We start from the raw sequence: 20,671 nt of genomic DNA, 5'->3' as shown, positions 1-20,671 counted from the left end.
AAACGCGACACGACACCGTTAAACGCGACACGACACCGTTGAACGCGACACGACACCGTTGAACGCGACACGACACCGTTGAACGCGACACCGTTGAACGCGACACCGCTGAACGCGACACCGTTGAACGCGACACCGTTGAACGCGACACCGTTGAACGCGACACCGTTGAACGCGACACCGTTGAACGCGACACGACACCGTTGAACGCGACACGACACCGTTGAACGCGACACCGTTGAACGCGACACGACACCGTTGAACGCGACACCGTTGAACGCGACACCGTTGAACGCGACACGACACCGTTGAACGCGACACGACACCGTTGAACGCGACACGACACCGTTGAACAGGACACGACACCGTTGAACAGGACACCGTTGAACGCGACACGACACCGTTGAACGCGACACCGTTGAACGCGACACCGTTGAACGCGACACGACACCGTTGAACGCGACACGACACCGTTGAACGCGACACGACACCGTTGAACGCGACACCGTTAAACGCGACACGACACCGTTGAACGCGACACCGTTGAACGCGACACGACACCGTTGAACGCGACACGACACCGTTGAACAGGACACGACACCGTTGAACAGGACACGACACCGTTGAACAGGACACCGTTAAACGCGACACGACACCGTTGAACGCGACACGACACCGTTGAACGCGACACGACACCGTTGAACGCGACACGACACCGTTGAACGCGACACGACACCGTTGAACGCGACACGACACCGTTGAACAGGACACGACACCGTTGAACAGGACACCGTTGAACGCGACACGACACCGTTGAACGCGACACGACACCGTTGAACGCGACACGACACCGTTGAACGCGACACGACACCGTTGAACGCGACACGACACCGTTGAACGCGACACCGTTGAACGCGACACCGTTGAACGCGACACCGTTGAACGCGACACGACACCGTTAAACGCGACACCGCTAAACGCGACACGACACCGTTAAACGCAACGCGACACCGTTAAACGCGACACGACACCGTTAAACACGACACGACACCGTTGAACGCGACACCGTTGAACGCGACACCGTTGAACGCGACACGACACCGTTGAACGCGACACCGTTGAACGCGACACGACACCGTTGAACGCGACACCGTTGAACGCGACACGGCACCGTTGAACGCGACACGGCACCGTTGAACGCGACACGGCACCGTTGAACGCGACACGGCACCGTTGAACGCGACACGGCACCGTTGAACGCGACACGACACCGTTGAACGCGACACGACACCGTTGAACGCGACACGACACCGTTGAACGCGACACGACACCGTTGAACGCGACACGACACCGTTGAACGCGACACCGTTGAACGCGACACCGTTGAACGCGACACGACACCGTTGAACGCGACACGACACCGTTGAACGCGACAACGTTGAACGCGACACGACACCGTTGAACGCGACACGACACCGTTGAACGCGACACGACACCGTTGAACGCGACACCGTTGAACGCGACACGACACCGTTGAACGCGACACGACACCGTTGAACGCGACACCGTTGAACGCGACACCGTTGAACGCGACACGACACCGTTGAACGCGACACGACACCGTTGAACGCGACACCGTTGAACGCGACACAGTTAAACGCGACACGACACCGTTGAACGCGACACGACACCGTTGAACGCGACACGACACCGTTGAACGCGACACGACACCGTTGAACGCGACACGACACCGTTGAACGCGACACGACACCGTTGAACAGGACACGACACCGTTGAACAGGACACGACACCGTTGAACAGGACACGACACCGTTGAACAGGACACGACACCGTTGAACAGGACACGACACCGTTGAACAGGACACCGTTAAACGCGACACGACACCGTTGAACGCGACACGACACCGTTGAACGCGACACCGTTGAACGCGACACGACACCGTTGAACGCGACACCGTTGAACGCGACACGACACCGTTGAACGCGACACGACACCGTGGAACGCGACAGGACACCGTTGAACGCGACACGACACCGTTGAACAGGACACCGTTGAACGCGACACGACACCGTTGAACGCGACACCGTTGAACGCGACACCGTTGAACGCGACACGACACCGTTGAACGCGACACCGTTAAACGCGACACGACACCGTTGAACGCGACACCGTTGAACGCGACACGACACCGTTGAACGCGACACGACACCGTTGAACGCGACACGACACCGTTGAACGCGACACCGTTGAACGCGACACCGTTGAACGCGACACGACACCGTTGAACGCGACAACGTTGAACGCGACACGACACCGTTGAACGCGACACGACACCGTTGAACGCGACACGACACCGTTGAACGCGACAACGTTGAACACGACACCGTTGAACGCGACACGACACCGTTGAACGCGACAACGTTGAACGCGACACGACACCGTTGAACGCGACACGACACCGTTGAACAGGACACCGTTAAACGCGACACGACACCGTTGAACGCGACACGACACCGTTGAACGCGACACGACACCGTTGAACGCGACACGACACCGTTGAACAGGACACCGTTAAACGCGACACGACACCGTTGAACGCGACACGACACCGTTGAACGCGACACGACACCGTTGAACGCGACACGACACCGTTGAATGCGACACGACACCGTTGAACAGGACACCGTTAAACGCGACACGACACCGTTGAACGCGACACGACACCGTTGAACGCGACACGACACCGTTGAATGCGACACGACACCGTTGAACGCGACACGACACCGTTGAATGCGACACGACACCGTTGAATGCGACACGACACCGTTGAACAGGACACCGTTAAACGCGACACGACACCGTTGAACGCGACACCGTTGAACGCGACACGACACCGTTGAACGCGACACGACACCGTTGAACGCGACACGACACCGTTGAACGCGACACGACACCGTTGAACGCGACACGACACCGTTGAACGCGACACGACACCGTTGAACGCGACACGACACAACACCGTGGAACGCGACACGACACCGTTGAACGCGACACGACACCGTTGAACGCGACACGACACCGTTGAACGCGACACGACACCGTTGAACGCGACACCGTTGAACGCGACACGACACCGTTGAACGCGACACGACACCGTTGAACAGGACACCGTTAAACGCGACACCGTTGAAGGCGACACGACACCGTTGAACGCGACACCGTTGAACGCGACACCGTTGAACGCGACACGACACCGTTGAACGCGACACCGTTGAACGCGACACGACACCGTTGAACGCGACACGACACCGTTGAACGCGACAACGTTGAACGCGACACGACACCGTTGAACGCGACACGACACCGTTGAACGCGACACGACACCGTTGAACGCGACACCGTTGAACGCGACACGACACCGTTGAACGCGACACCGTTGAACGCGACACGACACCGTTGAACGCGACACGACACCGTTGAACAGGACACCGTTAAACGCGACACCGTTGAAGGCGACACGACACCGTTGAACGCGACACCGTTGAACGCGACACCGTTGAACGCGACACCGTTGAACGCGACACGACACCGTTGAACGCGACACCGTTGAACGCGACACGACACCGTTGAACGCGACACGACACCGTTGAACGCGACACGACACCGTTGAACGCGACACGACACAACACCGTGGAACGCGACACCGTTGAACGCGACACGACACCGTTGAACGCGACACGACACCGTTGAACGCGACACGACACCGTTGGACGCGACACCGTTGAACGCGACACCACACCGTTGAACGCGACAACGTTGAACGCGACACGACACCGTTGAACGCGACACCGTTGAACGCGACACCGTTGAACGCGACACGACACCGTTGAACGCGACACCGTTGAACGCGACACCGTTGAACGCGACACGACACCGTTGAACGCGACACGACACCGTTGAACGCGACACGACACCGTGGAACGCGACACCGTTGAACGCGACACGACACCGTTGAACGCGACAACGTTGAACGCGACACGACACTGTTGAACGCGACACGACACGACACCGTGGAACGCGACAACGTTGAACGCGACACGACACCGTTGAACGCGACAACGTTGAACGCGACACGACACCGTTGAACGCGACAACGTTGAACGCGACACGACACCGTTGAACGCGACACGGCACCGTTGAACGCGACACGGCACCGTTGAACGCGACACGGCACCGTTGAACGCGACACGGCACCGTTGAACGCGACACGACACCGTTGAACGCGACACGACACCGTTGAACGCGACAACGTTGAACGCGACACGACACCGTTGAACGCGACACGGCACCGTTGAACGCGACACGGCACCGTTGAACGCGACACGACACCGTTGAACGCGACACGACACCGTTGAACGCGACAACGTTGAACGCGACACGACACCGTTGAACGCGACGCGACACCGTTGAACGCGACGCGACACCGTTGAACAGGACACGACACCGTTGAACAGGACACGACACCGTTGAACAGGACACGACACCGTTGAACGCGACACGACACCGTTGAACGCGACACGACACCGTTGAACGCGACACGACACCGTTGAACGCGACACGACACCGTTGAACGCGACACGACACCGTTGAACGCGACACGACACCGTTGAACGCGACACGACACCGTTGAACGCGACACGACACCGTGGAACGCGACACGACACCGTGGAACGCGACACGACACCGTTGAACGCGACACGACACCGTTGAACGCGACACGACACCGTTGAACGCGACACCGTTGAACGCGACACGACACCGTTGAACGCGACACGACACCGTTGAACGCGACACGACACCGTTGAACGCGACACGACACCGTTGAACGCGACACGACACCATGGAACGCGACACGACACCATGGAACGCGACACGACACCGTTGAACGCGACACCGTTAAACGAATGACCCTCGGGGAGATGTCCCAACATGAAGGTGCTGCCTACCTCTCAGTCCCCCTCTCCTGGGTAACGTGGTACTGCGCCGGTGTGAGGCGTTTCTTCAGCTCCTCCTGAGGGAAGCTCACAGGCCATGTCTTCTTAGTCCTACATGCTCCTGAGGGGAGAAGCAGAGGGGACAGCAACGCATCAACTCTTCTGATGGCACCAGGAAGTCACCAGGACTTAATTCCAGATATTCTTCTACAAACAAAACTGTGTTGAAGCATGATGTTGAGTCGGAGGAAGGTTTTACAAAGTGTTTGTCTGAGAATGTTGGACAGAAGAAGAAGTCTGAGTATGAATGAACTGTGGGAGAGATCCTTTTATTAAAGATGGCGTTTACCCAAGGTGACGTGTTGTGCCTGTGTGTGTGCGTGTGTGTGCGTGTGCGTCTGCCAGCTGTTCAGCATAAACTAGATGGTGGTGAGCTGTTTAGGTTCCTTTATTCTGACGGTCTTTAGCAATACTGCAGCTCAAATACAAATGTCTGAACACCCTGCTGCGACACTTTCCCTCAGATATGACAATCATCACCGCCTCATCATGATGCTAACTGTGTAAGGATCAACATGTCTTGTTTTCATCCACAAAATTGAGCAAGAAGGTCTTTTAAAATCAACAGTAAAGTTAAACAGAACCACAACAATCGGTGCATGCAAGCTGCAAGAAAGCAAAGCGTGAATCACATTATTCTGTTAGCTCTGAAAGTTCAGCTGTGCGACAGCAGCGCGAGTACACACACTACACTACACACTCAGATGCTGAACAGAAAGATCTCAGCCCACACTGATGTCAAACAGAGCCGTTTCTAAAAGCCTTTGAGAAGTTCGATGTCTTTGAGGCCTTAAAGGGCAACGCCTGAATTTCCCACCTGGACCCCATTTCCCAAAGTTTTTGTGTTTAAGTGATCAATGTTGAAAAAGCTGCAATGTAGTCGCCCCGGGTAACTCCACACCGTCAATGTACGTCCACTAAAGGGATGTTTTTGCCAAGTGTCCGACAGCCTCCTGGACAGAAGCCCACAGACACGTTTTCTTTACCTTCCGCTTGATCTCGTCTGTCGTCTCGCTCAAGAAGTCTTAAGAGGAGAATTATCGCCAAAAGACAAAAAGATGGAAACGGCAAAGTGCTCTCAAAGACTTTTCAATGTCATGGATAAATATTTAGCGCATTCAGACATTGTGGATGAGACTTGGTTGGACAAAAGGACAGACGGGATCCAGCGAAAGGGAAAGAAAAAGGTTTGGTTTCTCTGTTGGGTTCTTTCCATGATGCAGCGGTTTCCCTCAATGCTGGACCAATTTCAAAAAATGTTGTCCCCATTCGAAAACAGGGTCTAGTTTGAAAAATACCAACGTTACCCTTCAAGGATATCTGAATATCCAGAACCTCTCATACCTCCGAGTTATTTGTTTCCTCTTTCTGTGAAATAACGTCTGATACGTGCGTACATGCACAAACGTCAGCCGCGATGCCATTTGACGTTTTGGTGCACATTTAAATGGTGGTGCCAAAAGGCCGCCTGCATTTGGGTACAAATACCACAAGACAAGAGCCAGGATTCACGATTCATCTGGATCACCTTGAGAATGGGCCTTTAGCCTGCTTCCATGTTGCAGAGCGACTTATTGGACACTCGATGAGTGCAAATGAATGGCGAAGGTGCTCCACGACAGATTGTGGGGTGTAATTTTCATTTCAATTAGTTTCTGTGCAGCATGATATTCAATTAGCTTGAAACTTGCTATCCTTCAAACTGAACATCAAGTCTGCATGGTTTGTTAAAGTTACATTAGTGCTGCGTGATAATGCATTACAAATAATGCATTAAAAATGCAGTTTGGCTTGAAAAGTGTGCATCACCTCAAAACATTAATATAGTTTGTAATAAAAAGGAACGCAGAGTCTATGATGCCAATTGATTTTCATGCTGTCAAGAAATGAAGAGAATTCAATGAGTCAGTTAAACAAAAGCATGGTCTACTAAATGGTTTAGAAGTCATTTGTAGTAAATATGCTCAAACTTGACAACTGAATTACGGTGGTAAAAACTAAAAATCCCTAAATAAAAACAGTTCAAATAAAGAAATTTAATGAAATAACACTCATCTGTGTTTTTAATAACAGCATTTAGTGTGTCAATGATAGTTTGCATGTTCTCCCCAGAGACGTGGAGTGTGGCCATCAGACTTTAATAGCCAAATTAATAGTTCTTCCGCGCTGCGTCAAAATCAAACCACCACAGAAAAAGAAGGTGCATTAACTTGAGTGATGCTCTGCAGAGACTGGCCGAGACTCCATAAAGGTTCTGTCGTCGGTACAGGAGGCGGAGGGACGCCTTTCCATGGAAACATGGGACTGCTGGTTCTTCATTTTGGCACGGACATGTCTCCATGTCAAAACCAGGAACACCACCCCTTCACCTCCCAAGAAGACCTGAAGACCTCCTCCTGAAGACCTGACCTCCTCCTGAAGACCTGTATACCTGACCTCATGAAGACCTGTAAACCTGACCTCCTCCTGAAGACCTGTATACCTGACCTCATGAAGACCTGTAAACCTGACCTCCTCCTGAAGACCTCCTCCTGAAGACCTCCTCATAAAGACCTGACCTCCTCCTGAAGACCTGACCTCCTCCTGAAGACCTCCTCATAAAGACCTGACCTCCTCCTGAAGACCTCCTCATAAAGACCTGACCTCCTCCTGAAGACCTGACCTCCTCCTGAAGACCTCCTCATAAAGACCTGACCTCCTCCTGAAGACCTCCTCATAAAGACCTGACCTCCTCATGAAGACCTGAAGACCTGTATACCTGACCTCCTCCTGAAGACCTGTAGACCTGACCTCCTCCTGTAGACCTGACCTCCTCCTGAAGACCTGTAGACCTGACCTCCTCCTGAAGACCTGACCTCCTCCTGAAGACCTTCTCATAAAGACCTGACCTCCTCATGAAGACCTGAAGACCTGTAGACCTGACCTCCTCCTGTAGACCTGACCTCCTCCTGAAGACCTTCTCATAAAGACCTGACCTCCTCATGAAGACCTGAAGACCTGTAGACCTGACCTCCTCCTGAAGACCTGACCTCCTCCTGAAGACCTTCTCATAAAGACCTGACCTCCTCATGAAGACCTGAAGACCTGTAGACCTGACCTCCTCCTGAAGACCTGAAGACCTCCTCCTCATAAAGACCTGACCTCCTCATAAAGACCTGACCTCATAAAGACCTCCTCATGAAGACCTGAAGACCTGTAGACCTGACCTCCTCCTGAAGACCTCCTCCTCATAAAGACCTGACCTCCTCATAAAGACCTGACCTCCTCATAAAGACCTCCTCATGAATACCTGAAAACCTCCTCATGAAGACCTCCTCCTGAAGACCTGATGACCTCCTCATAAAGACCTGAAGACCTCCTCATAAAGACCTGACCTCCTCATGAAGACCTCCTCATGAATACCTGAAGACCTCCTCATGAAGACCTCCTCCTGAAGACCTCATGCACACAGTTTGAGACAGCTTTGTATTTCAGATCTCTGCTGCTCTCTGCTGGACAACCCTGACATGTTTAATATACACATCTTCACTTAGTTTCTGGGTGGGATTTCATGGAGCATGGAAATCAATAAATGAAAAGCAAATACATATAAATAAATATACGAACACACAATTGAAACTGAAGCAATATCAGATTAAAGAAAGTGCCGGGCATTCAGTGCCATGTTTGCAGTACTGGACGTGTTTTGACTCTCACTGCAAATACAAAAAGCCCTCGTTAGTTAACATGAATAAAGGCATTTAGATTTGGTCCAATTCGGGAGGTCTCGAGCATCGGTCACTGCAAAGATTTGATCGGCGACCCCTAAGAGGGCCGATCAAATGTGAGAAAAAGTAAAAAGACGCTCAGGTCAGTGTGGACACGTAAAGACATGCTGACACAGCAGCCAGTGTTAGGCCTCAGAGGCAAAGCACACAGCACACAGTCAGTGGACCTGAAGGACGACCGCAGGGCCTCAGAGCTACAGGCTGGCTCTTTGTTATTAGATGCAGCAGGTTGAAGCCCGACATGGCTGCTGGAGAGGTTCTCCACCCAGCAGTAGAACCCACACCTCACAGCAGGGCTACAACCAGACAGAGAGAGACACAGGTCAAGATACGGAACGCCATCCAAGACGGACGAGGAACCAAAGTGCCTGATCAGCGTCTGTTTGGTTTGAAGGCTGTTGGTTAACAGGACACACTCCTAGGAAAACACAACACATTAACACTTCATCCTGATTGGACGATCAACTAATTACAATCCATATGTATACAGTGGATTTCATGGCTTTTAGCTCGGGATGGACAAACAATTAAGTCACAGTGAAATAAAAAATAAAAAATAAAAAAAAAGACAAAAATGCTCATTTTATTTTTCAACAAAAGAACATTTGTACTCAGGAATGTTAATCCAAGTCCCTGAGGAGAACGCAAACAGAACAATTCAACCACGCCCTAATACCATCACAGATGTTGAGAAATGCTTGATGGATTTTTTAATCCCCGGTCCATATTGTGCTTCACATCCATCTGTGCAAAGAAGAGTGAACATGCAGCGTCAGACGGAGCCCTGAGAGAACCCGAAACACGGCTCCTACAGAGAAACACCGTCCTTCTTACACCTGTTTTCAGTCATGAACACAGGAGAGAGAACTATTTCGAGCAGACTTACAAAATGGATCACAAGCACTCTCATTGGTTCCTCTCGATGTTCTAGACCAGTGGTCGCCAACCCGTCGATCTCGATCTACCGGTCGATCTCGTTTTTTTTTTAAACATTTTTTTTATGCGTCTGCTGAAATGTTTTCTTATGGACTTCTAAAGACCAATGTCAGAAAAGATCTCTGCCTGATTCATGAACGCCTGAAAAGGTTTTTTCAGGCGTTCTTAGCTGTGCTCCCCGATGAGGATTTCTCGTGCACCTGGATTTGCATACAGAAACGCCCCGCCAGCTCCTTATAAGGGCATGCAACTGAACAGACGTGAGCACACCTGATAGACTCCACAGGCAGCGCGAGAGATTCCAGACTGATTAAAGTCATGTCAAAGCGAGCTGCGGTCACCTCAGCAGACTCTCGGATCTCTGTAGTTAAATCACAGACGCTGACATGTCATTCACCTCTGTACTGACATTCACGGTAAACATTCAAACGACCCAGACCGGGAGCGAGCGAAGGTTTTCACGAAGTTAGCGGAAAGATCCACGTGACACAACATCCGGTTTTCAAAATAAGATATCGACAAATCGTAGCAAATATGGAAATGAGATTACATTAATGATATTCCCATTAAGTAAAACATGTGACCTTCAACTAGTGAGTTAAAGAGAAAATACAACTCAATTGTGTAAAATGTATTTAGGATTTGATTTGAGGGTTAATGGAAAGATAATGAATGTAATTATATCTGACTGATATTTATGTGTTCAGGACATTTCTGACCACATCCAAATAAAAGTATCTTAACTTTACCAATTCAGATATTTTACAAAGTACAAACTGAACTGATTTTGTATTTTTCAAATAGATAATTTCTAACATTTTGCTAAAATTATGCTTCAATTCAAACAGTTGATAAATACAACAGCTGATATTGTAGTTCATCCAGCCGGCTCATTGGAAATGTGTTTTTTCTTGTTCATATGGTGTGAGGTTAACAAATTATTTTCTTTTCATGTTGCACTGAAAAATTAAGTTATTTAGTGTGTTTTTGGTCACATCAAATTGAAAGCTGGACAAAGTGTTTGATTTCATTCAATTACAATTAGGCCAAATAAAAAGCCTCACGTTGTAAGTACAGTCTGGACGTCTTTTTCTATCAACGCCTCAATAGGTAGATCTTGCTTGTCAGAGGTCAGGGATCTTGGGCTTAAAAAGGTTGGTGACCACTGTTCTAGACTCTAGAACATCAGGAGGAACCTGGACAGTCTCTCTGCAGACAGCTGGCTGATTATTAGTTTACAGGTAATGAGGACAGTGATCAGAACTCATGTCCACGTTTCACACCTTGACCAAAAACAAACCAAATGGGAATCAAAGCCAATACAAACAAGACACAACTTTAACAGAAGTAATATATAATAAGAAATACACAACATGTACACTAGAAGGCTGCTGAAGGGAACGCTGCACTGTGCTCACCTTGAACCACAGTTTAAGATGGAGCACATGTTTGCATTTGTCCTTATCGAGTAAAAGACCGCCTCGAGCTTTAGTGGTAAGACGGAAGAAACGCACTCAGAAACACGTTTGGTCTCCTGGTCAGCGATTCAGACTGTTATGCCGCAGACTGCGGCTCAAATTAACCGTACGAAACATGAAGGGTGTGAAATCCACGGGCGTTGTTGTTTTTAGTGGACACGGAGGGAGAGTGTATGAACGAGTGAGCGAGAGACAGAGAGAGAGAGACAGAGCGAGCCAGTCACACCAGCGACAGGTCACTACCTAGGAGCGCAGCAGGCAGTGCAGGGGGGCCGCCCCGCCCGAGGGCCCGAAGCAGGACCACAGCAAGCCCCCGTCTGAGGAGGGGCGCCATGACAGTCACACTGAAGAGAGACACACAGAAGCACAGCGGGTGAATAGACGCATCGACTGCTGCTTTGGCTCAGATGTCTCTGTAGTGAGCTACTTCTGACTTTTTATACGTAGCCAAAATGATCAATTAAAGCAGGGGTCTCAAACTCAATTTGGCTTGGGACCACCGCTGGTATTGTGATCTTACCGGAGGGCCACACAGAAAGCGCAATTTATTTTTTTACATTCATAACATATTTTCGTCCAGCAGTTTCTATACATTTTTATAATAGTTTTTAACAGTGCAAATATATTTTATTTTTTAAAATAACTTATTGAAACTGCACCGAACCAACAAATGCAAAACCTGAATAGATTTGTACTTTCTTCTATTTCTTGCCAGACACCTGGCAGCGCTTCTGCTCACACAGCTGAGCCACATGGACCCTGATCCAGGTCACAGTATAGAAACCAGATCCAGGTCACAGTATAGAAACCAGATCCAGGTCACAGTATAGAAACCAGATCCAGGTCACAGTATAGAAACCAGATCCAGGTCACAGTATAGAAACCAGATCCAGGTCACAGTATAGAAACCTGATCCAGGTCACAGTATAGAAACCTGATCCAGGTCACAGTATAGAAACCTGATCCAGGTCACAGTGAAACCTGATCCAGGTCACAGTAGTGAAACCTGATCCAGGTCACAGTATAGAAACCAGATCCAGGTCACAGTAGTGAAACCTGATCCAGGTCACAGTGAAACCTGATCCAGGTCACAGTATAGAAACCTGATCCAGGTCACAGTAGTGAAACCTGATCCAGGTCACAGTATAGAAACCAGATCCAGGTCACAGTATAGAAACCTGATCCAGGTCACAGTATAGAAACCAGATCCAGGTCACAGTAGTGAAACCAGATCCAGGTCACAGTAGTGAAACCAGATCCAGGTCACAGTATAGAAACCTGATCCAGGTCACAGTATAGAAACCAGATCCAGGTCACAGTGAAACCAGATCCAGGTCACAGTGAAACCAGATCCAGGTCACAGTGAAACCTGATCCAGGTCACAGTATAGAAACCAGATCCAGGTCACAGTATAGAAACCAGATCCAGGTCACAGTATAGAAACCAGATCCAGGTCACAGTATAGAAACCCTGACAAGTTCTGACAAGGTTGCAAAATGTTTATTGGACGCGTTGATCAGACCAACGTGAAATAAATGCATACAAACTCTAAATCATAATCCTCGGTTTTCTATTTGGCGTTTTGCGAGGTATCCGTATGGGCCGGCCTGGTCTACGGTGCCAGAAACACCAAACCGCCACAGACACGGTTGTCGAGACTCATGTCGCATGTCCACCGCACGGGCTGCCGCGGCTCTGCTCAACCCGGTTTTCCCCATTAGCAAAAGTTGTGGACGGCCTTCGGTGGTTTCCAAGGAGCTGAGCCAATACCAGAAGGTGGAGGTAAAAAAAACTGCAGATTGGTTCAGCGAGAATCGCCGCAGAGTCAGAGTAGTCAGTAGCACCGGGACGCGGTCTGGAGCAGGAGCGCCCCCTGCTTTATGGTCCGTTTGACTCTAAATGACCATCATGTACTAAATGAACATCATGCTGTATTGAAGACTTGAAACTAGAGATTGAGACATAAACTCATGTTTACAATGTTTACTGAGGGAATACATCAAGAGAAGTAGAGTCATGTATATAGACTTCTATACAACCAAAGGAGTCGCCCCCTGGTGGTCAGGAGAGAGAATGCAAGTTTAAAGACCCCCGAAGTTTAAAGAACTTTGAATGCTCAACAAACTACGCCATAAACTAGGCTTTACTTTACCTACGAGACAAAGACCAGGGAAACGGTGTCCGCTTCATCCCGAGGGAGGAAGCTCCCCGAGACCTGCTTTCAGTGCCCTCCGTTTCTCGGCTCCGCTGCAGAATGAGGTCAGCCGCACAACTCCAAAACCAAACAATGACAACATATTCTGGTGCTGGCAGGAGCACAACTACTGAACCCCGAGGGGCCACAGTTACAACAGACACTGGTTTAAAAGCCTGACATGTCGGCCCTGAGAGACAATGACCTCATGCCGGCTACAATAGACCCGCTTCACAGCAGGCATTTGGACATTTACGTTGTAAAAGAAACACAGGCTACACGTCACAAGTTTATATGAGAATATTGAGTAAATTGGGTGAGTTAGAATCATTGTTGTCGTTGATTGTTGTTTGTCTCGTCTAACGTCTAATGTCTAATATGCGCCTTCCGCCTAGAAAAATTCCTCGTTTGTGTAAACATTCCTGGCAAATAAACGGTTTCTGATACCGATAAGTCTATATTTCTTCCTCCTCCTTTTCAGACATGTCCTATTTATTTATGTTAATGTATTATGTTATGTTTGTTCATTGACAGTTTGCTAGATTCACTGTTCACTTTGTTTGTTATCCTTATTTTTTAAATGATATGTTCCATGTTTAAAATAAACAAATACAATAAAGTGAAAGGAAATGGTGGGCACTGTCCATTGATTTATCAACACAAATCTGAATTAGTATTAGTAGGATTGTATGAAAGTAATTGCAGGATAAGCCGAACTGTTGCTGCCGCAAGGAATTGTGGGACGACATCATCTCCTTTCCTTAGTGAAAGGATGGTCCAGTGTACTGATGCTGAAGGTGAGGAGAAAGGAAGCATTGAGGCGCGTTTATTTTGTTTAGTGAATGTGAGAATGGTTGCCCGAGTCAATCTTAGTCACTCATGGGAACACTTCATGCAACATGTTCGTAGCAAGTCTGCCTTGAAGTCATACTTAAGAGGAAAACTGTTTGTCCTACTAGGTCAAGCCAAAATGTCTGCTCTGGAAAAAAGGTCCATTCAAGGGCTTGATTCCATTCTATAGCGGAGGAGACGTGGTGCTGTGACAGACAGCGCCGCTAGGGGGCAGTGAGGAACGCCTCGTCTGAGCTTCAACATCCAGCGTGTAGAAACGACATACAGCATGTACGCATGCAAACATACATACAGCATGTACGCATGCAAACATACATACATACATACAGCATGTACGCATGCAAACATACATACATACATACAGCATGTACGCATGCAAACATACATACATACAGCATGTACGCATGCAAACATACATACAGCATGTACGCATGCAAACATACATACATACATACAGCATGTACGCATGCAAACATACATACATACATACAGCATGTACGCATGCAAACATACATACATACATACAGCATGTACGCATGCAAACATACATACAGCATGTACGCATGCAAACATACATACAGCATGTACGCATGCAAACATACATACAGCATGTACGCATGCAAACATACATACAGCATGTACGCATGCAAACATACATACAGCATGTACGCATGCAAACATACATACATACAGCATGTACGCATGCAAACATACATACAGCATGTACGCATGCAAACATACATACAGCATGTATGCATGCAAACATACATACATACAGCATGTATGCAAACATACATACATACAGCATGTATGCATACAAACATACATACGGCATGTATGCATACAAGCATACATACGGCATGTATACATACATACAAACATACATACGGCATGTATACATACATACAAACATACATACGGCATGTATACATACATACATACGGCATGTATACATACATACATACATACATACGGCATGTATACATACATACAAACATACATACGGCATGTATACATACATACATACGGCATGTATACATACATACAAACATACATACGGCATGTATACATACATACAAACATACATACGCCATGTATACATACAAACATACATACGCCATGTATACATACAAACATACATACGCCATGTATACATACAAACATACATACGGCATGTATACATACAAACATACATACGCCATGTATACATACAAACATACATACGCCATGTATACATACAAACAAACATACGGCATGTATACATACAAACATACATACGGCATGTATACATACAAACATACATACGCCATGTATACATACAAACATACATACGCCATGTATACATACAAACAAACATACGGCATGTATACATACAAACATACATACGGCATGTATACATACAAACATACATACGGCATGTATACATACAAACATACATACGGCATGTATACATACAAACATACATACGCCATGTATACATACAAACATACATACGCCATGTATACATACAAACAAACATACGGCATGTATACATACAAACATACATATGGTAAGATTCTGGCTATTAGAGACAGGATCGGTGATCTCCTGCCCTCGACTACTGCCGGTCCATCCTCAGGTGGGATGACATGGAGGAGGCTGTGGGCCCTGCTGTGTGTCTGGATGGATTTTTTACCATCAACCTCGACCAACTGTCTTCAATGGTTTCTACTTCTAAATCGTCTACCTGTCTCCTGGACCCTGTTCCGACTAAGCTGTTTAAGGAAGTTTTACCTTTAGTTAGTGCCTCTCTACTAGATATTATCAATGGTCTTTACTAACTGGTCATTTACCACAGTCTTTTAAAGTAGCTGTAATTAAACCTCTTCTTAAGAAGCCCACTCTGGATCCAAAGGTGTTGGCTAACTACATACCTATCTCTAACCTTCCCTTCCTCTCTAAGATACTGGAGAAGGTAGTCGCAAACCAGTTGTGTGACTTTTTACATAACAATAGTTTATTTGAGAAGTTTCAGTCAGGATTTAGAAAGCATCATAGCACAGAGACAATTACTAATGACCTTCTAGTTGCACCTTCTAGTTGCATCAGATAGGGGACTTGTCTCTGTACTGGTCTTGTTAGACCTTAGTGCAACGTTTGACACCATTGTCCATGACATCTTATTACAGAGACTAGACCAGTTGATTGGTATTAAGGGTACAGCACTAAGCTGGTTTAAGTCGTATTTATCAGATCGATCTCAGTTTGTATTGTAAACAATGAGGCCTCGGTTACCACCAACGTTAGTCATGGAGTTCCACAAGGTTCTGTGCTTGGACCAATTTTATTCACCTTACATATGCTTCCTTTAGGCAATATTATCAGAAAACACGCCATAAACTTTCACTGTTATGCCGATGATACTCAACTATATCTGTCGATCAAGCCAGATGAAACCCACCAGGTCACCAAACTTCAAGCGTGTCTTAAAGACATCAAAACCTGGATGTTATTTTACTCGGACCAGAACACCTCAGAAATCAAGTATCTGATGATATGGTTTCTCTGGATGGCATCGCTCTGGCATCTACCACCACCGTCTACGGTTCGCGCGAGTAGATTACATGTTAAGTCAATGCACTGACGCGAATGGTTGCGAAAAATTTGCTTTTTCGCCGGGCGGCGCGATAGAGTTGAAAAGGCGTTGCGAATATTCGCTTTTCCACTTTTTCACCTAACTGGAGTTACGAAAGACAATCGGCGTTGAGAAGCTCCGCCCGGCATCACCGCCGTCCTGCCGTCACTGAATCAGACTGCTGGTCCTGAAGGAGCGCTGGAAGCGGCTTCATTCAGACACTCGTCCTGGAGGAGGAGCTGTGTGCGACTACGGATAATGTTATGAACCCGGACACGGGGCGTTTGATGTTCCCACGTTTGTGGGACTTCCTCAACAAGTATAAAGCAGAGCTAGTGGTTATTTACCTGGTGGATGGTGGAAATAGTAAATGTTTTCACAGAGTAAAGCCACGGAGATAAGCCCCGCCCCCTTTCCGCAGTGAATGGTTACGAAAAAGTGAATTAACCAAAAAAGGCGAAAAAGCGTTGCGAAAATGGTGTTAACACGGCATGAGACGCGCAGCTGCGTCATGACGTCATGCTGAATCCCCGCTGCGTCACATTGAGCACTGTGGAGGTGACTGTCCTGCTCCGGTCTACGCCGCTGGCGTTAGCTACGTAACGAGCGCTACAAGACACTGTTATAGGGCGCCTCAGGGTGCTAGCTACATTTGGAGCCCGGAATTAACCGCTAACGAACACAGTACTTATCGGACAGGTCGGCTTCCTGTGACACGTGCGCTGTTTGAACCCGTTACGTGTTTGTTTCTGCGCTAGCTAGCACGAGCCCGGCGTCACGGTTTCGCCCGGCTCACTGACTCTCGGTCCCGGCGTAGCTGCGGGAGTTACTCCGTTAAATGCAGAAGGCAGCGCCGCTACTTACCCGAGAGAAACAGCAGCAGGACGGCGACGTTCACGGTGAAGCAGCGCCGCGTCTCCAGCGTGAGGTCGGGCTACACGGAGGAGCGGACTGCGCAGTGCAGGGTGGACTGACGCGCGCCTGCACATCGCCAATTATGGACAGCACCCTGCACCCTGCCTCGTGACGTCACGGTGGAAGTGGAGCAGAAAACAGACAGACAGCTCTCACTGGGTTTGTCTGGTGAAGCGTCGTCTTCAGTAACATGAAGAAAGAAAACATATAATATGTATATATATAAGTATAAATATACATTATATATATATATACACACACATTATATATATACACCCATACATATACACACGTGTGTATATGTATATAGTATATGCATACATATGTACACAACATAAATGAGCTGTTTGGTTATATAAATATAAAACAAAAACAGCGGAGTGCCATTAATAGTGAAGGTTGTGGATTTAATTTAAAACCGAAAAAAGCTAAACCTATATAAATAAAGATTGTTTCGGCCCTGTGCCATGACACAACCGTGTAAGGAAGCCCATTTGTGAGAAGTTATTGAGAAACTCTCAACAGGCTCAGTATCTGAAAATAATGAAACTTTCCAAACTAGACTCATCAGGAAATGAGTTGGTGTCTCTCAATAGGTCATTAATTCAAGAAAGTTGTAATGACTTAAGCAGTGATGTGGTGAGAGATGGTCAGGTGTGCCGTGGGAAAATGTCCAATTTCACTTAATCGGTCCCAAAAGTATTTAGTTGCCGCAAATAATTGGCCATTGTTGAGCGTCTGAGCTGCAATATAGTGGCTGGTGAGGAAGTACTCCTCCGTGCCAGTAGGTAGCGCAATAATGACCATATCTGCTGTATTATGCTACAATGTGACATTTTGTAACTTTTTTGGTTGATGTGCCGTGGGATTTTTTTTTATTGTAGAAAATGTGCCGCGGCTCAAAAAAGGTTGAAAAACCCTGTGTTTAAGGATCTTCATCAGTCCAGAACTGGGCTTCCACAGTAGAACCACTGAAACCTTTTGTTTCTTCTTGTTTCTGCAACCATAAACAGCACAACAACCACAATTTAAAAACTCCTAATAAACCTTTAATTTGAGCCGTTTGTACAATTGACAAATTACATTAAAACGTCTGGATCTTCTTAATGTCTGTAGTATTGAACACCTCCCTCCGGCTAGCAGGTATGGGATACTGGTAACTCCAAACATACAACGCAAGGGAAATAAAGCTGCATATAATAGTACATATTACAGTTATATCAATGTACAGTGTTTACATTAAAATACATCAGAGGAACAATGCATTAAGGTGACGCACAGGGCTGGAGAAGTCAAACCAACACCTCCATTCAGCCTCAAACAGGCCGAGGCGTACAAAAATAGATTGCAGTGATGCTCTATCAATTGGCTTATTTTCGCAAAGTGTTCACTTTATTTTGTCATTGTACACATCCTGACAATTGTTTGGAAGCGGATGTGAGGTCCATCCTCGATGACACATATGAAACAGGTCTAGTGACATTAAAATAGTACATCACCACAGCTGATTTAAAATAATAATAATAATAATAAATAGAGAAGCATTTGGTTTAATATCAAAGGAAACTGCTACAAAATACCAAATCTGAAGATGTCAAACTACCAAAACTACAGCTATGGCAGCCGTCCTCGCCCTTTAAACCTCTTAAATGCAGCACATCCTCGGTGGCGCGGTGCCAGTCTTTAAGAAAAGCACACGTTTAAGGCACAGTTGGGTTGCTTTGCTGCAGACCGTTGCAGCAGGTTTGGAACATTGACATGTGCACCACTTGTACAACTTCACACACTGCAAATACTGATTCCAACTTTCACTTCACTGCATTTAAAAATCTAAAAATAAATGTAATGGCGTCTGCCGAGCGCCTGCATTTGTAGCGGTTTTCCTCTGAAGACACAGGTGCTGTAACAAACACGAGCAACCAGGAGCCTCTAGAGGCAGCGCAGTCTCCTGACGGGTTTCAAACTGCGTCATGGCCAGAGGCGGATCTGATCTGAGACCAGTAGAGACCGCATCGGGTTCATCATGAGCAAACAGCAGCTTGTAAACTGGACATGGACCACCTCTGGTCTGAGAGGACCAACATAGTAAAGATGACCCGACTCTTGAGGGAGGTACATAATAAAACGTAATAGGAAATAATAATAATACAGTTGGGGGATATATTGGATTATAACTAGAGGAGAAAGCTTCAGGTGGCTGGAGCGCTGCTGGATTACAAGAATCAGAAGACAAAAGGGGAAAAACAGGCCGCCATCCCAGAGGCTCCGGCAGCTGGTCTCTGGGTGAGAAACTAAACGTCAGCTTAAGGTTTAGCTTGGAATACGGACGATGTATAATAAAGCTTGTGCCACCATTCACATGTTCGTACAGCCCGTTCACGCTCTTGACTAAATAATAATAATAATTTGAATAATAACAGCAGGGAGAACATCGAAACCAACACCCGCGCACGTGTTGTATTGATACGTGCAGCCCGTTTCCACACAGCACCCACTGGGCTGCGTCACGCTGACAGACTGAGGAAGAGGAGGAGGAGGGAGGGGCGGAGTCTCTGCACGCGTCTTAAATATCCCACAAGGACTTTTGCTTCCTTCTTTAAATCCATGACATTTTAATACAAAGATTATTGAAAACAAACACCGCGCAGCTGAACAGCTTCTCTTGCGGTCCTGTGTTGGAAGAAAACAAACGAAACAACAAAAGAAAACAAACAAAACCAAAAGAAACGGCGCTCTCTCGCGAGACGCAGACTGAAGTCTTCCCCGTTGTGAAGCAGTGGAGCAGCAGCAGACCGTGCTGCATGCTGGGAGGGCACAGAGGAGGAGGCGAGCGCCGACC

General features: G+C 47.5%; 1 protein-coding gene across 2 annotated transcripts in view; it reads right to left on the bottom strand.

The window, feature by feature from the left end:
• msrb3 (methionine sulfoxide reductase B3) overlaps positions 1-17,879 on the bottom strand; it is a 22,130-nt gene extending 4,251 nt beyond the window's left edge. Inside the window, exons 1-3 of one of the 2 annotated variants that reach the window (XM_079235920.1) lie at positions 17,782-17,879; positions 9,011-9,139; positions 5,029-5,137 (exon numbers count right to left, since the gene is read on the bottom strand). In XM_079235920.1, coding sequence (XP_079092046.1) covers positions 5,029-5,137; positions 9,011-9,086 — 185 coding nt within the window. In that variant the 5' untranslated portion in view covers positions 9,087-9,139; positions 17,782-17,879. Of the gene's footprint in view, positions 1-5,028; positions 5,138-9,010; positions 9,140-11,500; positions 11,537-17,781 lie in introns of those variants that run through there. The other variant, XM_079235921.1, reaches the window with a different exon arrangement.
• Positions 17,880-20,671: the final 2,792 nt, after the last annotated feature.

This window comes from Taurulus bubalis (genome assembly GCF_910589615.1).
Source record: "Taurulus bubalis genome assembly, chromosome: 20".
Classification (NCBI taxonomy): Eukaryota; Metazoa; Chordata; class Actinopteri; order Perciformes; family Cottidae; genus Taurulus; species Taurulus bubalis.
The sequence above is the reverse complement of the archived record's forward strand: the minus strand, read 5'-3'. Positions and strand labels throughout refer to the sequence as shown.